Here is a 21,553-nt window from a genome sequence, read left to right as displayed (position 1 = left end):
TAGCTCTCAAGGATAATTAAGAATTGAAGTTTAACAAAACTTTCCACTATAAATTGCAAAGGAGTCCTGCAGTCCGCCATCCTGTAACACGATCTGTGTTCACTGTCATCCTGTCCTCCCTTTACTTGTTAAGAACAGCATGAGTGAAAACTTATATTGTAGAATCATTAATTTTTGTGGGGGTCTTTTTATTTTGACGCCTTTTTTAAGCAAATATATTATTATGTAGCATTTTTCTTCGTGTGTATTTCAGTTTGGTTTAGTTCCACCACCTTTGACAATAGCCAGAAACTAGATCATAGAGGAGAGGAAGGGTGATGCAGATTGCCTAGAGAGGTTTTGAAATCTTCATCCTTGAATATACCAGCGTTAGGTTTTATGCAAGAATGAATTTAAGAGCCAGTGTATGAACCTGATAAGTAAATATCAGAACACCTATTAAAAAGTTTTCTCTACAGAAAATATCAGAGTATGGGTTGCTTAACAAAAATCGGACGTATGGAGTTTGAGCAAGTTGGACCCCTGTTTGGGTGTACTTCTGCAAAACATCCAGCAACTCAGTTACCATAGTGTTGAGTGAGAAGCACCATGGAAGATTTGTGGGGAAAGCAAACAACTTCTGGCCAGTTTTCTCTCTCCCCAGTTGTTTAGAGCAATCAGGAATAGGAAGGTCCAATGGATACTTTGGGCAACATCCACTCACATCAGGAGGGCTCAGCAAATTCTTTTGCTGATGCCAAGACAGCATTCATATCTAGGACAAGTTAAATGATGGAATATTATCAGAAGTCTCAAAAAAGTCTTCTCCAGCACCATAGGAAACCAAATTGGGAAGGGGGAAATGCATATACTTAATTTCCTGAGTTGGTCTTACCTGATGTTAAGATTCATAAAGATGTTCTAAATATTTCTAAACTCTTCTTGATATTACCAGCTCACTAGACAAAAATTGCAAAGCGACAACAACTGCACTTAAGGAAAGAAAGTGCTTAGGATTACAAGAGGATTACAGGTCAGCATTTATCCAGAATAATGAAGTATATTATCTTACCCAAAAGAAGGGCCACTGTCTCAGTTCCCCTTACTCCTGCCACCAGCATGCTCCATCTCTTTCCTGATGCTACCACCTCTCCCAGTCCATTTCCAGCAAACCCTCCCATCCTTGGAATATTTATTTCTTCAGGATGTGGTCACTTGGGAGAGAAAGGGATTCCATTTCAGAGTTTTTTCCCAGCTGCCAGCAAGTTTCTGCACTTTCTTGTACTTCTTTTTCCCCCCCCCAAAAAAAGCTAGGCCCCACATTTACCTCAAACAAGCCCCTTTTCAGTCAGCAAATGGAACAGACTTGTAGAAGTTACTTGTACACCAATTTATTTTTATACATCTCAGTCCATTACATGCCATTAAATACTCACTGAAATAGTAGCTTGTACTGAATTGCATGGAATGATTTTTATTGAATATAATTACTCAACAGGAAGCAGAGAGCATAATTAATCTTAGTGCAAAACTCCATTTTAACTTGGTTGATCTAGTACTTCAGAATGTAGTTACTCCTCGATTAATTTCTGCCCTTTCATTTATGGAAGTGGATAGCCTGTATTTTCTCCAATTAGTTAAATAAATATTAAACACTTCTAAGCAGCAAATCTGAAATTGTCTAAATGTTGCTGTAATAGGTATGCTGCAAGTGCATAGATTAGCTACAGCTTAAAGCTAGGGAGAAAATTAATTGAAGTATGGCTTGCAGTTGTATAAAATTGGGTTTTTTTTGCTTGGAATTGAGCTTTGACATTCTTCATTCCAACACAGACAGCTTTTCCAATCACTTCTGCTTGCACTGCTAAGATACTGCCATTACTAATAATAGAGAGAAGATGTCATGTATTACAACAGGCATGCAAATAGTATGGTTCATGGTATAGTTTTTAAGTACCCAATGCTACAAAACAAAATGATTTAAAAAAAAAAAAAAAAAAAAGAAAACCTACCAAGCTATACACCCAGAAGATTAACAGTAGTATGACATTTCTTTGAGTCAGTAATTGTTGAGAGCACTTCACTTTTATTTCATTGTCCACGTGTGCAAGCAAGAATCATTTCAAGTTAAGGCTATAAAGCAAGATGAACAAGATGGAAAATAATTAAACGTGCAAAACTGGATGCACCGTCAACAGGTCTTTGTGTATAGTGTAATCAGCTATTATATCACTGCTCCTTCTTGCCCTACGTTATTCACATATATTTCTTTGTATAAGAGCACCACTTCAGGAAGTCAGAGGCTCCAATCTCTTCCTAAACAAATAAATCTCACAGTAGCATATGTTGATTTGTTTATGTGAGAACATCTTAAAAATCCCCGTTCACTTGTCTACATAACTCCAGTCAGCACACTTGCAACACAGCCTGAAATAAGTCTTTAGTCTGAATTTTTTCTCCTGAATATTCCCTGTTCTCTCTGACCTCACGAAATCCAAAAACACCATTTCCCCATGTACAAAGTAAAGGTTTTCTGTCTGAGCATCCCTGTGCTGGATTTATATTACAAGAGGAAAGAAGGTTACTTGGTTGTGGCTCCGCAAACCTGGAAGAGCTCTGATCATGATGCTGAAAACAAGCCACAGTGAATTCCAGGGAGCAGTCTGAAAATAATTGGTACTGAAGGAAAATGTTGTAACTGACTCCAGCTGTCAATAGAACCACTCAAAGTGAAAAAGCACACCCAAAGGCTGCCGGAGTTTTGAACCTGCCCTGGAGGACCTCACTCGACCATTGAAGCCAGAGGGGTTCACACTAACAAAAGTCACATCTCTAAAAATTTATTTTATTTTGAGCAGCTCAGAAGAATACATCACAAGATCAAAGCTTTTTCATAGGACTGGAAAAGATTAAGTACATACAGAAAGTACCTGCAAGACAAAAAAAAATTAAGGATCTCAGACTCCCTTTGTCGGCTTCTCAGTTGAGATATATTACTTAAAAAAAAAAAAAAAATAGCTGTATCCTGTATACTATAAATGAAACATTAGAAGTTTTCTGGTGATTTAATGTTTAACATATATATGTTTCTACTATAGCACAGCCTCTTCCTTGGAAGGGCCTTAGCTTAAACTAAGGGAGGGACTCCTCTGAGGGCAGCACACAGCGTTGTTGTTCAGGGAATGTATTTCTGCTTCAGGGGAATGATTTCCAATTTTTTTTTTTTTACTGACAGCTCCAAAGGCCCACCTGCAGAGCATGGCAAAACCACATACCTAGGGAAAAGGGCAAACCAACAGCACACAGGCAACCAAGGAGAGCCCATCTCCCACCAGGGTCTGGCACTGAACTTCAAGTCCCTTTGGTTCAGTTCTCTCATCCTCACTAGGAGATACGGTGCATTTAAAAACCCGATTGTCTTGTTACTGCAATTATGAAAGCACTCTGAAGTTGGGAACAGTAGACAAACATGTCATCATTTCATTTGTAAAGCATAAGAAGGGTGCTGGCAACCAAAACATTAAAAACTGCTAAAATAACTATGACATTATTGAAATAATAGACCTGCTTTAGAGTGAAAACAATCATCCAGAATTCAAACAGATAAGATCAGACTTCAGGGTAATAACAGAGCAGAAGTTCTCTCACATATCTCCTGGGCAAACAATCCAGATGTGCTCAGTCATATCCAACCCCTACTAGGTGTTAGGGTGCCCTAATATTTCCCTTAGCTGAACTTCCTCCATTCCTGGAACCAAATCTCATGAATCAGTAGATACAGCTGACTTGAACCAATACTACTAACATTAGAACAAACAAGATAAGGTCAGACTCCAAAGCCTGCAAAGACCTCCACTGCCTGGAGATTTCTTGCTAGGTCTCGTTTATCCCCATCCTGTTTTTCTGGTTGCCTTCTCTCACCCACCTCTGTCTTGTCATATGTAAGTAGGTAAGAAATTACAGACAAACAGAAGCAAAGATAAACACTTGAAACTAAGGTACAGCACAGGCATAAAAAGAAGCAAGCATGAACTGAGAAGGCATATGTTTAGCCTTGCAATTGTAACCGTGGAAGTAGGGCTAAAGACTAAAATGAAATTCATTTTAGGAAAAATCCTGATCAGTTGATTAAATGGATTATATAACATGAGAGCATGCAACAAGTTCTTGGAGTCCATAGTACATATTTCAGTCTATTATTACTGTAAAATCTGTGAAACCTTTTATTTCTTTGTGCCTCATTTTCTGTTTAGATTTCATCTTTATAGATTTTAAGGCTAGTTGATAAGCTGAAGGATAAGAAAAAGAATATAAATATGGTACAGGAGGGCAGACAGTCTACTATAGAAGAAGATAAACTATATAAATATATAGCCCATAGTCTATTCACATTACACATTAAAAGGGACATCCAATACTTCAAGCATCATCTTTCTTTACCACTGAACAGTAGGAAGGAAGGAAATGAGGGCAATAAGCCATTAACCTTTATGACTGGCAGCAGAACCCATGCAATTTAATACTGAGTGTCCGTTACAATTTTGTTGCTGTTCCTCATTCATGTAAAACAATGAGAACAATGAGTCAGAAGATGCCCATTGTTTAGAAACCTGAAATCTGCTTTCCTTACAGTGGTTCTGTATTCTACAGCCTTACATTCAACAAAACACTGGAAACTAGAAAAGCAGAGCACCTTACTTGCATTCTGCAAATACTGTCTGTGATATCACACCTGTCTCCTGAAGTACAAGAGCAAAACTCATTTTTCCATATTATAATGCAAAAATACCCATAGCCTGCTACTTAGTGATTATGAAACACTTATTTGTTTAGAAGAAAAAGAAAAAAGAAAAAAAAAAGGAAACACACCATGCAATATTCATTTTATAGCAGCAATGTACTCATCCACTAGCCAAAGCACCAGTGGTGGTTTGGCCCAAAGAATATTTACAAGCAATTCACCACAACACATATTTGAAAGCACTCCAGGTTGCTTATTTAGTATTTGCACATACACAAAGTGCTTCAGGGCTACAACAGAAAAACACTGCTACTCCACCTCTCTTATTAACCAGAAGGATTTCTTGCCATGTAACACAAAAAGAGATCCAATAAAGGGTAAGAAAAAGCATATCAACTGAAAAATAATGGTCCAAAGCATATTACTTGATCAAAGACTTCATGGTTGTCATTTGCCAAAAGTATTTTTCATCCAACAACACAGCTTTTATCTACGATTCCACACATACCCTTACTCTTAAGCACCCAAACTTAACCAAAACTTTTCATTTAAAGTAGCATAATAGAGTATTTCACACAAATGAAGCCTCACTCTGTTTTTCCAAGAGTGCATATAGTTAAAATATTTCAAGCTCATATTTTTCCAAGTACTCATAGTAACACTAAACAAACAAGGAACAATACCCCAGGCCATAACAAAATCCTTATTTTTAACATAGCATGAAATATCATTAGTCAAAAGCTTACCTATACAATTGCTGTAGGTTCAACAAAGTTAATCCCATGAGTTGAAGATTTAGCCTGAAGTCTGTCTGTACAGAAATTTGGTTTTAGATTCTATTTACTCTAGCAAGCTCTACGGGGAAATAGATTTCTTTTTTAGGAGGGTGGGAGTGATAAAAGGAGTTCACTCAGCTGCTGGTTTCCCATGGTGCAGAGGGCAAATGAGCTTTCAGGTGGAGTCTGTGGCTGCCCCAGACAACAAGCAGCTGTAGTGTGCCAGGAGGCTCAACTGCCTAGAAAACTGATGAAGAGAGGAACAGGTGTGCTCTTCTGTCTCCATATTGTGTCAAATATCCTTTAACCTTTGTGTTCTAGTTCAGCCTCTCTAAATGTAAATTCCTCATAACCTTTTCCATCACAGATCATCTGGAGAAGCACGTGTTGTATACTGCCAATTACTTTCTGAGGAGCTATATCAGGCACCTTTTGCTTCATCCTCTTAATGCTAGTGGCATCTCTGATGCATGATTCAGATGGAACTTAACAAATACTGGGGTAGAGCTCAGTTCCCATAGCCTACCTGCAATGACTAATCTGCAGGTCAAGGCATATTAGCAAAACCCTCCTAAAACTCATTGCTGCCTTCAGAGTGGGACGGTCACACACCTGGCTGTGGGCATGGCTGGGAACGTACCTCAGAATGCTTTGTTGCTTGTGATACCTCCCCAGCACTGATGGTGATTCAACTTCCTGTTCCTTGTTTGTCTTTAGTTGGGATACTCTTGTATTTCCACCTTCTGAATCAATGGGACTGTCCATTTTAACTAAGAACTGTCATATTTCATTTGTATTTAAATTCAAGTTCCAGAGAAGGGGACCAGTTGTTCAGTATATACATTTCTGTGCCATGTTAGACAAGTTAATTTTAGAGAATGTCATTTCCATTAATGCACAAGAAAGATTTGCTTATTTATTCACCTATGTGGTACTTGCCATATACTACAAAACCTGAACAGAATGAATGGCTATAAAAATAATCAAAAAAATATTTCGGCACTATCAAGTGGGCTCAATAAATCCAGTAACTGCACTTTTTTTCTATTTCACCTTTCTTGTTTCACTTTTAGTATTCATTTACCTTGTGAGGTCCAAATGAATAGAAAAGTGTTGAGATTCGTACAAAAAAATTGCTGCCAACCATCACAAAATAAACCCTTTATTTATAAAAATCCAGAGAGACCTCTGCTCTTTTCAAATCTTTTTTCCCCACTTGTACTGGAATCATTCAACCTCTATAATCTTTAATGAAGTAGTTAACATCAGTTGAAATGGTCACACAACTTTTGACAGAGAGTATAAAAACCACATTTGTTTTAACGAGCTATTCCCATGCTTACTACTGACAGTCAGTGTACTAATTCTTTTTAACTCATGCTATAAACCAGAAATGTGCAGAGTTAACTGAACTCATCACTAGTCAATTTTAAGGTTTTCCTTTTTCTCTCTCAGTCCTCACTTCTGTAGCCTCATCTCAGTTTAATTCCCCGAAACAAATGGTGTAAGGGAAGAGCTTCTGAGAAAGAAAAACAATGAAAAAGTGTTAAATATCAGAGCACTCCAGCTGATTTTGATTAGTTTGTTGGGCTTATTTTATTGATTTTTGTTTTTTTTTTTTCCAAATCAGGTCTGATTAATGTGAGGCAATAGAGATGATCATCCATCACCTGGGATAGCGTTCATCAGAAAGTAGTAGTTCAAGTCTCTGCCAGGGGATAAATAAATAACTTGTAAGCAGAAAATTTACCTAAAAGCATAAAGCCCTTGTCATACCATAAGAAAGAATTGCAAAGCATTAGCTTTGAATATAGAAGTGGCCCATAGTTCAGAGAAATCACAATAAGTTAGAAGAAACACATAGCAAAATTGCTACTGGCTAAATTCACCAAAACTGGAGTTCATCCTAAATTTTAATCATCCAAAGACTCTCCATGGATCTTTCCTAGATGTTGAGCAGCACTGCAAGCAAATGTTAGGCCTGGACTCATGCCCTGCTTGCTGTTTGAACAGTTCAGTATGTCTGTTCCCAAAAGTGCAGGAACTGCCATTCTTGTTGCACTTGATCACAGTAAGGGAGAAGGAGAGCAAGATTTTGCATTCCCCTTCTGCTTTGTTCACTCAAAGGTCCGCAGAGAGCAAAGGAACTCTCAGTTTTATCAGAAAGAGGCCAAGAAATACAGATAGTGAGCATGTTCTGGTCCTCCTGCCAAGATGTCTGGAGCTGTTAAACATACAAAAACAAGACAGGAACAAGGCACTCACTGGGCGTTAGACCGTGAAAGGATGTCACTTCTCAGCAAGGAGAGAGTTGCCAGTAGGAAGTTTGGAAATGATGCTAAAATACACTTTGCAAAAGACGAAGAGGAAGAAAAAGGTCTGTTAGAACAACCTATAATGACCTTAACTGGATACTCTTGTGAATAGTTAAGATAGGCCATCTGAAGGATCTGAAGGTGTAGAACAGCTGCCAAGATCCAGCCTTGCCGTTTCAGTAGCAATGGAAGAGTGCAGTTTCTTTCCTAAAGAAGACTGATAGATTGAAGGAAAGTGAATAGCAGCTGCTGAAATATCTAAAATGCAATGTATAACTATACTCTGAGGCAGAAAAATAGAAGAATACATTAGAAAAAAATCTGAATTCTAATACCAAGCTCAGATGTTACCAGCTGTGCAGTGGTTAGCTATGAGTCAGAGCAGCCCCTGGTGATAGTCAAGGTTGCAACCCTTTCTTCAGAATAGCTACTACATAGGCAGAACACGAATTTCTGCGATCTTGTGCTGTATTTAAGAAATACAAAAGCATGGGAAAGTTAAACCTTTCTTGATTTTGTACTCACAGCTCTAATCATGCAGAGGAGATCACAGAGATGTTAGGATGGATGAGCAATGTACGAGTAACACTAATGAATCTGGAAAGAGGTAACCCTTCAGCTCTAGAAATTCTCTTTGCAGAAAGCAAAGAGAACATGCCACAATGAAAACAACCCAAATTGTTATAGATAACCTATCTCATAATATAGGACTCACTGTTTTCATATCTGAGCTACCTTAATCATGTCCATAACATCTTTCTGCTTAGTGCTTCTTTCTCTCCTCTCATCTCCTATTCCCAGGAGTCCCTTGCAGACAGTAATAATATTAATAAATAGTCACTAGCTTCTGCAAGCACCATTTAGGACACTGCCAGATAATTGGAGGGGAAATGCCTACTTGTCGACCAAATGTTGCCCAGTCCCTGAAATTTTTATCAGCTGAGCTGAGCTGTGGTGTCTGTTTATCAAACAGGATGCCTTCCCCAGATAAAAACTCAAGCAGTTCCTTTAGCTAGATACAAGTCTTTGATCTACCCTGGTTTAAAGCATTACTTTTTATGTTTGTGGGAGCCAAGAGGCTGTGGCTTTGGTCTGGAACAAGCAGTAGCCTGGGGCTTTGCAAAGAGACAAAAAGCATTACTCATCTACTAAGTAGTAGCACATTTCTGGCAAAAGAGATACCTTTTAGCAGGTTTTGTGGGAAAGTTAAAGTGGCTATAATTACGTGAGACTGAATAGAGTAAGCCTTGTATTCACGGGTTCACCTTTTAATGGCTCACCTCAACAGTTGACCTCTGCATCCCTAAAAGATTTGATTATATGGGCTACAAGATACCTTCCAACTCCTTCAAGACTTGTGCAGAACTTCAGTCTACATTGGGGAGTATTACAGTGCTAACTTTTGGCTGAGATGGGAATTTGATTCTAATCACTTAGAGTCATTAAACCTTGCAAATGTAAGAACCAGATTTCCAGGTGCCTTGGCCTTCTATCTTACAGTAATTTTTGCCTTACTGTCTTCCTGTAAGTGTTCTTGTTTCATTCAAGGGGGTCAGCTACCAGATCAGACCTTTTGGTTTCTATATTTGTACTGTAAGAAGTTAATAGTGTTACAAACCTGAGGTCCAATTAGCTATTTGTTGCACTTGGCAGCCGAATCCAAAACAGTATATTGAAATGTCAATTGATTGCACAGCCTGGATAGCATAAGCTTACTGCACCTCAAATCGCACATTCTTGCTCTTCTGATATTTGACCCAAATCATATTCTGGGTACAAAATGCAGTTACTCAATTTCCTCAAGTGTCATAGAATCATAGAACTGTTTGAATTGGAAGGGACGTTTGAAGGCTATCTAGCCCAACTCCCCTACAGTGAACAGGGAGATCTACAGTTAGATCAGGGTGCTCAGAGCCTTGTTCAGACTAACCTTGATTGTCTTCAGGAACAGGGCATCAATAACCTCTCTGGAAACCTGTGCCAGTGTCTCATTACCCAGTGTCCTTAACCAAACATTGAGCCACTGATCACCACTCTCAGTACAATCTTGCAACCAGCAGAAGTCTCTGGGTACATCTTTGCCTTGCAGTTCTGAATCTGTCTAGACTCCCACTGAGTTCCAAAATCCCAAATGTAGGCAACTGTAGGACTGGTTGGAGAGAACAACCCTTCTATATTCCTCCATTGAAGGCAGGCACCTGAACTTCAGCCAAGTACTACTTCAGAACCTGTCTCACCTTTAAAGCTTGATGCTCTGAATATGAGAGGTCTTTTCTGTATCTTTGAATTCTCACCACTCCACAATCTGCATTTATATCTCTGCAGCTTTAAAAGTATACATTAGTTTGTTATTATCTTACTTTGACATTGTCAGTAGTGAATAAAACAGTCCTGTGCCTATGACTCTGGATAAAGACTGAGACTGCTTTGTGCAGCAGACTCGGTTCTGGCATTCAAAAGGAAGTGTAAAAAGTATGGCAGGAGTTAGCCAAGTAGTAAGTAGACTCACCTGAACACATACATTTTTTAATTGCTAAATGAGACATGTTCTGTAACACTTAACATGTTTTTTTAAGGAGATAATTCATTCAATTCATAACAAACGTAATTGTGCTCTGATTGCTCACACCTGGCAATTTTGCATTGCTACTTTTTCTCCCCAAAGCACATTCTAAGCATAGAATGGGCCTTGCGCCAGGTATACTATATGTTTCAAGCTCTAAAATAAATAGAATGGGATTTGCAGAGCCAGCTCTAGGCGTAGACAAAGTATGCAGTTGCAGGAGCATGTGTCTGATTTGCCTCTGCCAGAAACCTGCCATTGCTATTGCCAAGGGAAAAGCTGCTGGAAGTAGGCTGAAAACTATTGTTCATCTCTTTGCAGAAACAGCAGTTGTTGCCCCTGGCCCTGGCACCACGCCTGCTTCTCCATCCCAGCACTGCCCCTTCTTCTGGCAGCACTCATCCAGAGTGAGGTGAAAATCTGCACTGCCTTTAGTTCTGAGCTTGGTCTGGCTCCTAATTATTCCAGATTCTACATTTTAATTGTTATTTTTGAGGCTTCAAGCAGTATTCAGGATAATACAACTATTGTTAAGTCTTCCCATTAGTTAGTCTGAAATTCAACCCCAGACAAATCCAAGAATATTGGGTTGTTTTCAACATACCTCAAATTCTGCATCTTTCAGATATTCTCTTTTCCTTCCTTTTTCTTGATTTTGCAAAAGATCCTCAACTCTAGTGACCCTCCTAGAATCTTTCTCAAATTTTGTGCTGTCTCTTGGAGTCCCATACTGGGATAAGGAGTCGTTACACTGTGTGCTGTTTCATTCAAATCCTATGAGACTGCACCTCCCTCAATGAACTAATACTTTAAATAGATGAGAAAGGAAATGGATAGGAGACCAGTTCAAATGATAGAAGTGATTTTCTCTACGTAGGGAGCCAAATTGTTTATTTGACATACCCAAGAGTCCAACGTAGCAGTGCATGGCATAGATAAGTGCCTTTAAATTGAATAGCATACCCTAAGAAAACAGAAAATCTGTCCTTTATAATGGAAGACACATAAAACTAGAAAGAAACAATTGCAAATAGCCCCACTGAGTATAAGATGGACTAAAATAACCTCTATGGATATACAAGAGATAAACTGCATGCCAACCGACCCAGGAAATTCCACTGAATTATTTCATCAGAAGTACAGTCAGAGATAAATAACTTCTCTTCTAAGAACTGAGTTTAGCAAAAAGAATCTAAAACTATGGTGGCACACAGGGGAGGAGGACCTGACTGTTTTCCTACCAGTCAGAAGAAGAAAAACAATTTCCAGAGTGAAATCTAATCTCTCTCTTTTTTTTTAAATTCCTTCATCTAACCTCCAAAGTACAACACAAAAATATTTCAGATACTTTAGGGCTGTTGTTTACATGCATATTTACCAGTTCTCCAGAGAGCAGATTTCTGAAGTGGATCACTCCATGCTTAATTTTCTCAGCAAAAGGGATATTGAAATGTATCCACAGGGAACGCACCCATACTCTTCAGGGGTAAAAGATAAGGGCTATGTTGACAAAGCAGAAGTAAAATCTGAAGAGATGTAGAATACTCACCATTTCTATTGATTTTAAGCTGCCTGCAAGCAACCCGGAATGTTTCTCTAGATATTATCTTTGTAATCATACTATGCTCAATTCAAAATACAACTGCTCTGTTTCAGTGCATTGGTATTGTATACAAGTGAAAATGTTGGACTGATAAATGGTTTCCTAGCTGAAATCCGATGACAAATTAATTAGCTGCATTAGATTCTGAAATGTAGAATGAAATGCGCCTTCTCCATAAGGCTTTCTCTCTTTATGAATCCTGTTATTGGCAGCTCTGAGCTGGTGTTTGGTTCTGATCTCCCACAGGCACCGATTTCCTTGACTGAAGGGAGTAAGATCTGGAAGGGCTGAGATCCATTATTAGAATAAATCTGTTGACAATAGCCATTTTGTGAAAAAAGCAATTTAGGAAAAAGTCATTTAAGAGCATGGACATTTTGAAACAGTTATCTGCAGTTACAGGCACCAGCATATTCCATCTTCTAAGTGTTGGGTTTTTTTTGTCAGCTACTCTTATTGCAAAGCTGTTCCAAAATCATGTTGTTCCATCATTAGACAATTTCTGATTTCCAAAAGAAAGTGTAATTACGGACAGTTCTGCTCTCTTGTTCTTAAGCCAACACTTTTCTTTAGAAGAAACAATTATTTCTCCTCCCTCTAATCTTTAAAAGTGCGGCCACAACCTCTCTGTCTTCCTTTTTGTGAACTGACCTAAAGCCCCTTTGTTTTGAGTTTTTTTTCTCTAACATACCTCCAAAGTCTCCTAAAAATGCTTTTTTCCTATGTCTCTTCCAGAATGAATTCCTGTCTCGAAAACATGTGACTGTGACAATATTCCCAGAGAGACAGCACTTCCCTCTCTTGCTAAAACACCTCACCCAATAGTTTATTGGAACTGCTCAGAAAACAGATCTTTAGCCTGTGTATTCAGTGTGAAAATGAAAGTTATTGATCTGTCAGATTTAATTTAGGACATCCAAGGTGAAACGATTAAAATATTCTATTCTGAAATGATGGCTTTATTGTACTTATCATGTAAGGCAAGTGCTATTTTAAAAAGATGTCTCGTAATTATTAGTTCTTTCAGTTTCTGTGGAGGCATCAGTCACAGACTGCTGGATCTGTGCAAGTGCAGAACAAAGTCTTTGCACAAAAGAGCTGCTATTCTCAGTGAAGTTAATCTTGTTCCTTATTCAGTTTCTTATTCAGATTTTATTCACACATTCCTATGCCTATTTAAAAATGTCATCTTGGATTTTGGAAAGGTATGAGATATACATACAAGCACAGCTGATGTCTGCAGTAAATACTTCCATACATTTAGAAAATACTTCTTACGTAGTCCGTTTTCTGGAGCACAGCATGAGTCAGTGATGATCCAAGGTTCCCAAACTTAGAGGCATCAAGTAACACTGAAAAAAAAAACCAAAAAAAAACCAACCAAACAAACAAAAAAACAACAACAACAACAACAAAAACCTCACAAGAAAAAGGGAGAATTAAGCTGAGAATAAAGGACTTTGAAGGTAGCTTTTAATGTGCTATGATTTTATGCAGCTGATGTTCTGAGCATCTGTAGTCTTTACATATTAGAAAACCAAACAATTTTCTCCAAGTTTTTCTTATTAAGACATAAAAATTCATTTCTAGAAGTCTTCTTGTCCAGATGCCTACTACCAGCAACCCCAAAATGTTTTCCATGTTTGAAAAAACATGGTTTTGTTAAGGGTCCTCTGAGAGGGCTACTGAAACAATTTTTGCGTGAAGTCAAACCATAGAAAGGAGTTAGACTTGGAGCTGCTGCTGAGATGCTGGAGAAAAACTTTTATGATAGGAATAAATTAGGCTAAAGTGGTTAATGATGGCCTCATTACATGAAAAGTACTTATTCAGCCAGTCAAAGAAGACAGCCACGTAGAAATGTAAGGAAGAACAGCCCTTAGGTCAGTCTGATATTTGCTTTGTACACAGGGAAAAACATTCCTCATGAAAACTTGATTCTGACATCACACAAAAACTCACCCTCAAAATAAATGCCCCAGTGAAGTCGTTGGCTCTTATCACTGACAGCACTGGAGAGCCATTACTAAAACTAAAACTTCATGGAACAAATAAAACATGTAAGCAAGTATAGTTCTGATGAGAAATATCTACCAATAACTGGCATCTATACCGTATATTTATGGTTATTGATTCCCTTAAGAAATAACAGAATGCATTTAAGCAGTGTACAAACTATCATCTGCCACTGAATTGCACTGCAAAAATGATCTATAACCTTAAAAAGTGTGTCTGCTTTTCTTCTATAGCAATATATTTTAAACTTTAAAGCAGTCAAGCTAGCTTATGCTTTTCACAGTATGCAGATGATCACCTTCTCAAGTAGGAAATTCAAAATGAAATATTATTAACAATTTATTGCTATTTCCATGCAGATACTGAATGAATAATTCCTATCATATTTTTCCTTAGTTGCAGGAGGAGTGTTTTTGCACCTGTTTCTCTTTTCCCAAATCTAATAATCAGTAAAATTGCACTCAGCCAGCTGTTGAATTTCAGTTCTGTTAGTATATTTCATCTGTTTAAAGACTGACAGAATATGAAGTCATACAGCTGCAATAAAATGCAACATTGATACCAAGAGAAGTTACTGCAAACCTTACGAAGATTCACATAATCTTGGATTGTGCCGTAATGCCTAACCAGATTGAAGACAATGATGGATATTCATATGCAAACTAAACTAACAGTTGCTAAAATCAGTAAAAACTTTGGAAGTAATGTGGACTGCTTCCAGGAATTCTTTTGAGAGCTTAAACCAGTTTCTAATTATAAGAAATTTATGTAAAACCGATTAACTCGTGTCTTCTCCTGTGGAATTGTTCACAAAGGGTATGAAATGTTCACATTTTAAGAACACAAAGCTCGCTAATTCATTTAGTCATAAATCCTTACATCTTTTTGGAACACCTGTACTGAACCTATTGCCTGGTGTTTGAATGGAACATAATTTCTTTTTTAGTTACACATGTAGCTGAAGGCATCAGCAAACAAAATAAAACACTGCAGGTAGCTTCAAACACACCACAACCGTTCTATTGACATGCCTAATACAGAGATGATTATTCATTTGGGTTTTTATAGTCTAAGCATGAACAATTATCCCTAAGCGTTTATATATTACTTAGCAACACGTTTTTTCCAAAGATAGTGGATTTAAATGCACATGCATACATACATACACATCTGTACGTACATATACACACTTCACAGAAGAATGCCCATACAGTTTAGTAAATATAGATAAATAGGTAGGTATGTTAGTTATGAAGTATCATCACTGATAGCAGAGTTCACTCAATTTTCCATTAAGAGGATGCTTAACACTTTGCAAAATTTAATTGTATTTATTGGATTGCTGTATGCCATATTTGTATGTTCAAATGACTTAGGTATTTCCAAAAATATAGCTACTGAAAAGAAAAAAAGTTGTTTTATTCATAGATAAAAAATAGACTATGATTTTCTTCATTAAAAAAAGTCTTCATATCTGTTTGAGTTGGAGTAAGGACCTAAAATATGCAAAGGAAGCCTTCGAAGGTGCTAGGAATAACATATTTACCAACACTCAGAACTGCACATTTTAAAAAGTATCTGAAAAAAAAAAAGGTATGTCGTTAACAGAGATATGTAAGCTTGGTAACTAACTTCTGTGTAGATTGAGCTCAGCTAAGCATGCTCCAGCTAAGAGTTTCTGAGACCGAGCAAATCTTCTTCCCTGATTCTTTGTAGCAGTTGAACTTCTGGCTTCCCAAGAGTAGATAAAGGCTTTTCACCTCTAATGCTGAAGCTAATGCTGAAGTACCAAGAGGAGCATGGCCATACCAGGAGTGTATTGAACAGGGACTGCAGTAACTGGGGAGAAAGGGAGACAAAAGTGGGTGAAGCTGGAGATGAAGAGAAATCATGGCAGTAGCTTGTTAGAAGTCTGGAGTAGAAAGAAAGATAAGGATGAGGGAAAATGTCATTTTGGTACCAGATCATAAGCTCAACCAGGGGGATACATGATTCCATATGAGCCTGTTTTTCAATTAGGAAATTGTATTTAAAATATTCATGAAAATATATTGTTAAAGTCCCTGCATCACTTTTACATTATTTAATGCTGTGGTCATAGATAGTTCTAGGTAACTCCAGAAATAGAACTGCCACCCCCTCACAGAGAATGGATTGTTTGACATTTTTATCAGCCCTAGCCTTTGTTCCATGAAAATGACAGCCAGTTACCTACTTTGGCAAGACTGGTAGAAAAGTAAGTAGTGAATGCAGCTGACAGCACCTCACAAGTCTGTGATGCTAAATCAGCACCACCACCACGTGCTCCTTCAGTGAGGACGGGATGTGGAGGTAGAGTCGTGACAGCATGTTCCAAGGTGTCCCTGCAGACCTTCCAGCTTTTTCTGTCAATGGTTATTAGTGTTTATAAAAGCATGGCCCTAAAATAGCTACATGGTGTTAATAAAAGCAAAAATAGCTATTCTTCTGCTTAGGTTCTTTCATACTGGGGTAAAATTGGGCTAAGTTGGGCAAGAATAAGAATCAAAATAGCACAACCCAGTTTAAGGGTGGCATTCAAAACTCTCTCAGGTCACACACTGAAATTAAACTAAAATCAGACCAGGACATATTCTTTCCCATCTACAGAAAATCCTTCTGAGTTTTCACAGGGGAAAGGTTTGGCCTTCTGCCACCCAACCCGATGAATTGGTAGTTGCTCCTCTCTGGGCAGAGAAATAAAGTGTTGATCATATTTCACTGAGAAATCCAATTTTTTATTTTTCCAAATTGGCTATATGCATGCAGCTATCATCTGTGATTATTGTCAGATAAGCCACAGACAATATGTGAAGTAACATACTGAATGTTCTAGGACAAGACAAGGAAACAGACAACTACAACAGTATGTCCAAGCTCAAACCTCACTTGTCACAGGAGTCTGTCTTAATCACATCAGTGAGAGATAAAGGAAGCTCTATAGAAAGGAAAGGAAAGTGAGTAAGTTTACTATGTTACAGTGCAATGAAAAGTCATTTTAATGTTTGGTAACCTGAAATGCTTTATCGTCAGTTTGTTGGGACAGATATTTTGCCCTTAGCAAACTGCTGGTTTTATACCGTGACTACAAAAATCATACAAAATTCATAAGTTTTTTTATTTTTCAGCAGTTACAACTTTCTTACAACCGTTGTTTGAGTGAAAGTGACAGATGTGGGAAAATTTTCATTTATTTTTCCTTTAACATTCATAGTTTCTTTAGACAAATATATATGTATGCATATTTTGCTGATTTCTAATTTGCCAGTGGTAAAACAGTATCTCGTGTAAACTGCAAAAGCTGAGAAATCAAGTTTTGTTTTTGAATATCTGGCAAATAAATAAACCTTACAGCCACTAATTATTTTTAAACCTTGCACATGAAAATGTGATTACACTCACTACAACTGACACTGATTATCGAAGACAGGATGTTATTAAGTCACTTTGGAGAGCTTCTGTAAGACCCACCGCATTTCAAGCAGAGCTTTTCTTAACTACATTATCTCATTTATGGAGCAATTACACAGGACTTGCTGTTTGAAAATGTCAAGAAAAACATTGAGCAAACAACTAAAGTGGAATTTACACTCCTCCGCTCTCTATCAAATCATGTCAACTTCGTGGACTTAAAATATTCTATCAGGATTTCCTACACCAAAGCTATTTGCTGTGTATCAGTAAAAGATATGAGAGAGGTTAGTTTAACAAACGCTGCATGGAATAAAGCAGATAATGGATGTGAAGACTGCAGAGATTTGTCCATGCTGAGATAATGTTTTTGCTTCGAGAACACCACATTAATTAATTCTGTGGGTTTGAAAACCAGGCAAAACCATTTCAAAATTTGGAAGTTAGGAAACTAGTATAGAGGATTTCTCTGTGAGCTAGGGAGAAATGTGCAAAATGCAATGGTTTCAAAAATCTCCATTGATTCTTGAAAAACCTGTGGCTGAATTCCCCATTCTTGTTCAAAATTAAGATTTGATTTTTAGGAGTAGTTTATAATTCCATTTGCAGATACAAAGTAGATGGCCAGATAGAGACCATTTTTAAATAACCATTTTTACCATGGACAGTTTTCCTGCCACTCATAGTTGAGAATGAAGGTATAGAGTAGAACTACAGCACTGATATGTATTAAGTAAGTCGACACCTATCAATTATGAGATTCATAGTTCATCTGAGAACATCAGGAAAGCTGTTAGAGATACATAATGCAAAGTAATACAGACAACTCACTGAAGAATCGATGATGCTGAAATAATGCAGATTTCAGACATTTGTCCTCAGCTCTACTTTGAATTAAATTAATATTGCTGTAAATTCATGTGACAACAGCACTTAAACTTCAATACATCTATTACTTCTCTGTATTCTCTTTGATTCTTCATGTATTTAATCCAAATCCAATCTAGAAGTTAAAAGATATTTGGAATAGTCCTGGGGAAATGGCCGCAAGTTGTACCAGAGGAGGTTTAGGTTAGACTTAAGGAAGAACTTTTTCTCTCAGAGAGTGGTCAGGCACTGGAATGGCCTGCCAAGGGAGGTGGTGGAGTTGCCATCTCTGGCAGTGTTCAAGAGGCATCTGGACGAGGAGCTGTGAGATCTGGTTTAGTAGCCTGTGGTAGCAGTGGTAGTGTGAAGACGGTTGGACTAGATGATCTTATAGGTCGTTTCCAACCTTGTGATTCTATGATTCTATGATTTCTCAATGAATAACTCAGTGGCACAGCTAGATTGATGTACTGGAATTCACATAGTTCTTTTCCTCTGAGTACCCTAAAAATTTTTGCTGCTGGTAGTTCTTAAAGTGAACCCATTCTCATGTGGACTTACAGAAGTAGCAGAATTCTCTCTATTCATAACTGTGGAGATTCTCTGCTACTCTCTGTTGCACAGCTATTGGTCCTGAAATGTGTCCCTGTCTGTAAAGATGTGTTCATAGGGACATCTGAAAGGTAGGATTTTCTGCATGTACAGTGATCACTGACCACAGGAAAAATTAATGCAAAAATGCTGTTTCATAAATATGAATGCACTTGAGCTAGGAAAACCTTACCTTTTATTTTGTTTATCCTTCAAGGCATTTAATGTGCATTTCTAATATTGCAAAGCAATAAAACAATACCATTTGGCATATTCTGTGTGGCCTAATACTGTTGTTCTTACTCAGATTTTACTCAGGAAAAACAATCTTTGACTTGAGTGACAATTTGCTTGACTGAGGACTGAACAAAGCATTTTGAATCTTACCAGCATTTCTTGATGCTAATGTTGGACAACAGATCTCATTGCTAATTTGCTTGTCTTGTTGGCCTTTTCTTGGGCTCAGGATCTGCTTTTGCTGTGTGTTTTTTTGTGGCTTATTTTGCTTGTTCAGATTGCTTCCTTTTGTGCTTTTCATTTCCAGCAAATATTTTGCAGCTATTGTTTCTTCTGCCAGTAGATGTGCATGGAACCTGGTATGTGGAACTTGAACCTCAGCCCAGATTTAATTAAAACTATTAAACATATTCTAACTGTGGTGCTCAGAAGGAATTTTGGTGACCCTCTTTCGATGAAGCATAAATTTGCTTAATCTGAGTTTTTTGCAATGTAAAAATAAAAGGGCTTTATTCACAAATCTTAAGAGCAAATACTCCTCCATAAAAGCAGGTGGAGTAGCATCCATTTACAGCCATGATAAAGTCAATCCTAAATGCCTATTCTGACCTACAATATACATTGTACCAGAAAATCAATCAATGTGTGCATTGGAACACCATCTTGTTTCATAGACTTAATACTGTTTTTAAAGATATTACCAAATTTTTCCATAGCCTATTAATATGCAGCAAATCTAGCTAGGTTATCACTCGTATGTCTTATGAGCCATACCTAGCCATGGTTTATCCTCTATTCATGCTGCAGGGTACGAAATTCCTGGGTGCCAACCTGCCTATGGCAACCTAGAATTCTCCAGGGCAGGCTCGCAAAATCTTCACCTACTCTCTGGGACAGGTAATGAACAAGTGATGTTTTGTGAAGTTATGCTTTCTTTCTAATCTTCTGATGTCCGTACAAATGTTTCATTTCTTCATGTCAGTCTCCAGTCTCTCGTCGTTCAGTTGTGCTGTATTTTCTGAACTAGGGGAATGACAGCTGTTTCTTATAGTACACTAGATGCTTGCCTCAGCCAAGCCTGTTATAATGATTATTAGCATATATAAAAACTGAAGGTTTAAGATCCACAGTTAATAGTTTTTCTGAAGGAGTTCTTATAATAAAGGCACGCTGTATTCTCATGTTGATGCCATAATAATCTGGGCAGTTTACCTTCCAATTTTAATTGCCAGCATTTAAATATTATCTTCCCTTTGTTAGGTTTGCATCAATCTTCAGTCTCCTGAAATATATTTTTTTTTCAGTGTTATAGAGGATGTGAAAAGATGAAGGAGTTATGATAGATTCTAGTTCATATTCCTATGCAGCACATGAATTTAAAAATGAATCACTTATCCACATTTTGCTTAGATTTTCTTCTACTTCTCTCATGAATTCACATTTTGTTCTTTGCTTCCTGACATTATTACAAGTAGCAGGTATGTAGTAGAAATGTTATTCACTAATCCTTTAGTTTTCAATGAAATCTGAAATATTAAAATTGAAATCAGAAATTAACTAGATAAAAAATAAAGACGGTGAATTTTATATTCCCTTCTTGCATTCTAATGAGTGTATTTGAGTAATGGTAATGACTTTTCATGTTAAGAGTGCTGCTAGCATAGGAAAGTTAAGTAGGATTCGTTCCGTATTTTTTGGCACAATGTACACTCTGTGAAGTGAAAACCAATAATCCTGGAAAAGTGTTCTGAATTGCTATTTTCATCCCCTTGGGGCTCTGCATGTATGCTCTATTCTTACCTGGGTTTTAATTTGTTATAAAAGTAGTTTTGTCCTGATACATGTCCTTCTTAAAACCAGGAGATGACGAGTGAAGCCTATTTGTAATTCTTACTTTCAGATGAATGTAAGTTTTATATTCTGGAGAACAACATAAAAGTTTTTCTCCAAGCATTCCAAAGTTTTAAGTGCACAAATCCAAGATTATACCTGAGGCTATTAAGACATTTCATACAATGTATAGACACTGAAAGACCATTTTCATTTATTCCTCCACTTTTTAAAAAGCATAAAAGGATCTGATTTTACTGGAGTGATTTTAATTTCCTGAATCTTTGCTTGTTTCTTTCATGTTTATTAATCCAAATTTTAATCACATTGTTTTTATAAAACTAGACTTAAAAAAAATTATCTGGAAACTTGTTATCCAATTGTATTGAAAACATCAGCTTGTTGGAGAAAAAAAACACTGATTTTTGTTTGTTTGTTTTATCGTGAAAATGAAAAATAATGAATACGACAACTTCAGCACTTACAGAATGAGGATAGATTCTATTTTATCTGCCCTGATGCACCTCAATCTTCAAAAAATAATTAGGAAGCAACAGTAATTTCAAACAGAATACTAAAGTAGTTCAGGTATAAGGCAAAATATTG

General features: G+C 37.3%; 1 protein-coding gene across 7 annotated transcripts in view; it reads left to right on the top strand.

Moving 5' to 3' along the window:
• The window catches only part of BEGAIN (brain enriched guanylate kinase associated), a 148,222-nt gene that overhangs the window by 57,730 nt on the left and 68,939 nt on the right, over positions 1 to 21,553 (top strand). For 4 of the 7 annotated variants that reach the window (XM_090141615.1, XM_090141617.1, XM_090141613.1 and 1 more), the window contains one exon: positions 19,925 to 20,014. The exons of the other annotated variants lie outside the window; for them this stretch is intronic. In XM_090141615.1, coding sequence (XP_089997741.1) covers positions 19,925 to 20,014 — 90 coding nt within the window. The remainder of the gene's footprint in view (positions 1 to 19,924; positions 20,015 to 21,553) is intronic. 7 annotated transcript variants of the gene reach the window in all.

Source organism: Phasianus colchicus, chromosome 5 (genome assembly GCF_987193195.1).
Source record: "Phasianus colchicus chromosome 5, bPhaCol1.hap1.1, whole genome shotgun sequence".
Lineage (NCBI taxonomy): Eukaryota > Metazoa > Chordata > Aves > Galliformes > Phasianidae > Phasianus > Phasianus colchicus.
The sequence above is the reverse complement of the archived record's forward strand: the minus strand, read 5'-3'. Positions and strand labels throughout refer to the sequence as shown.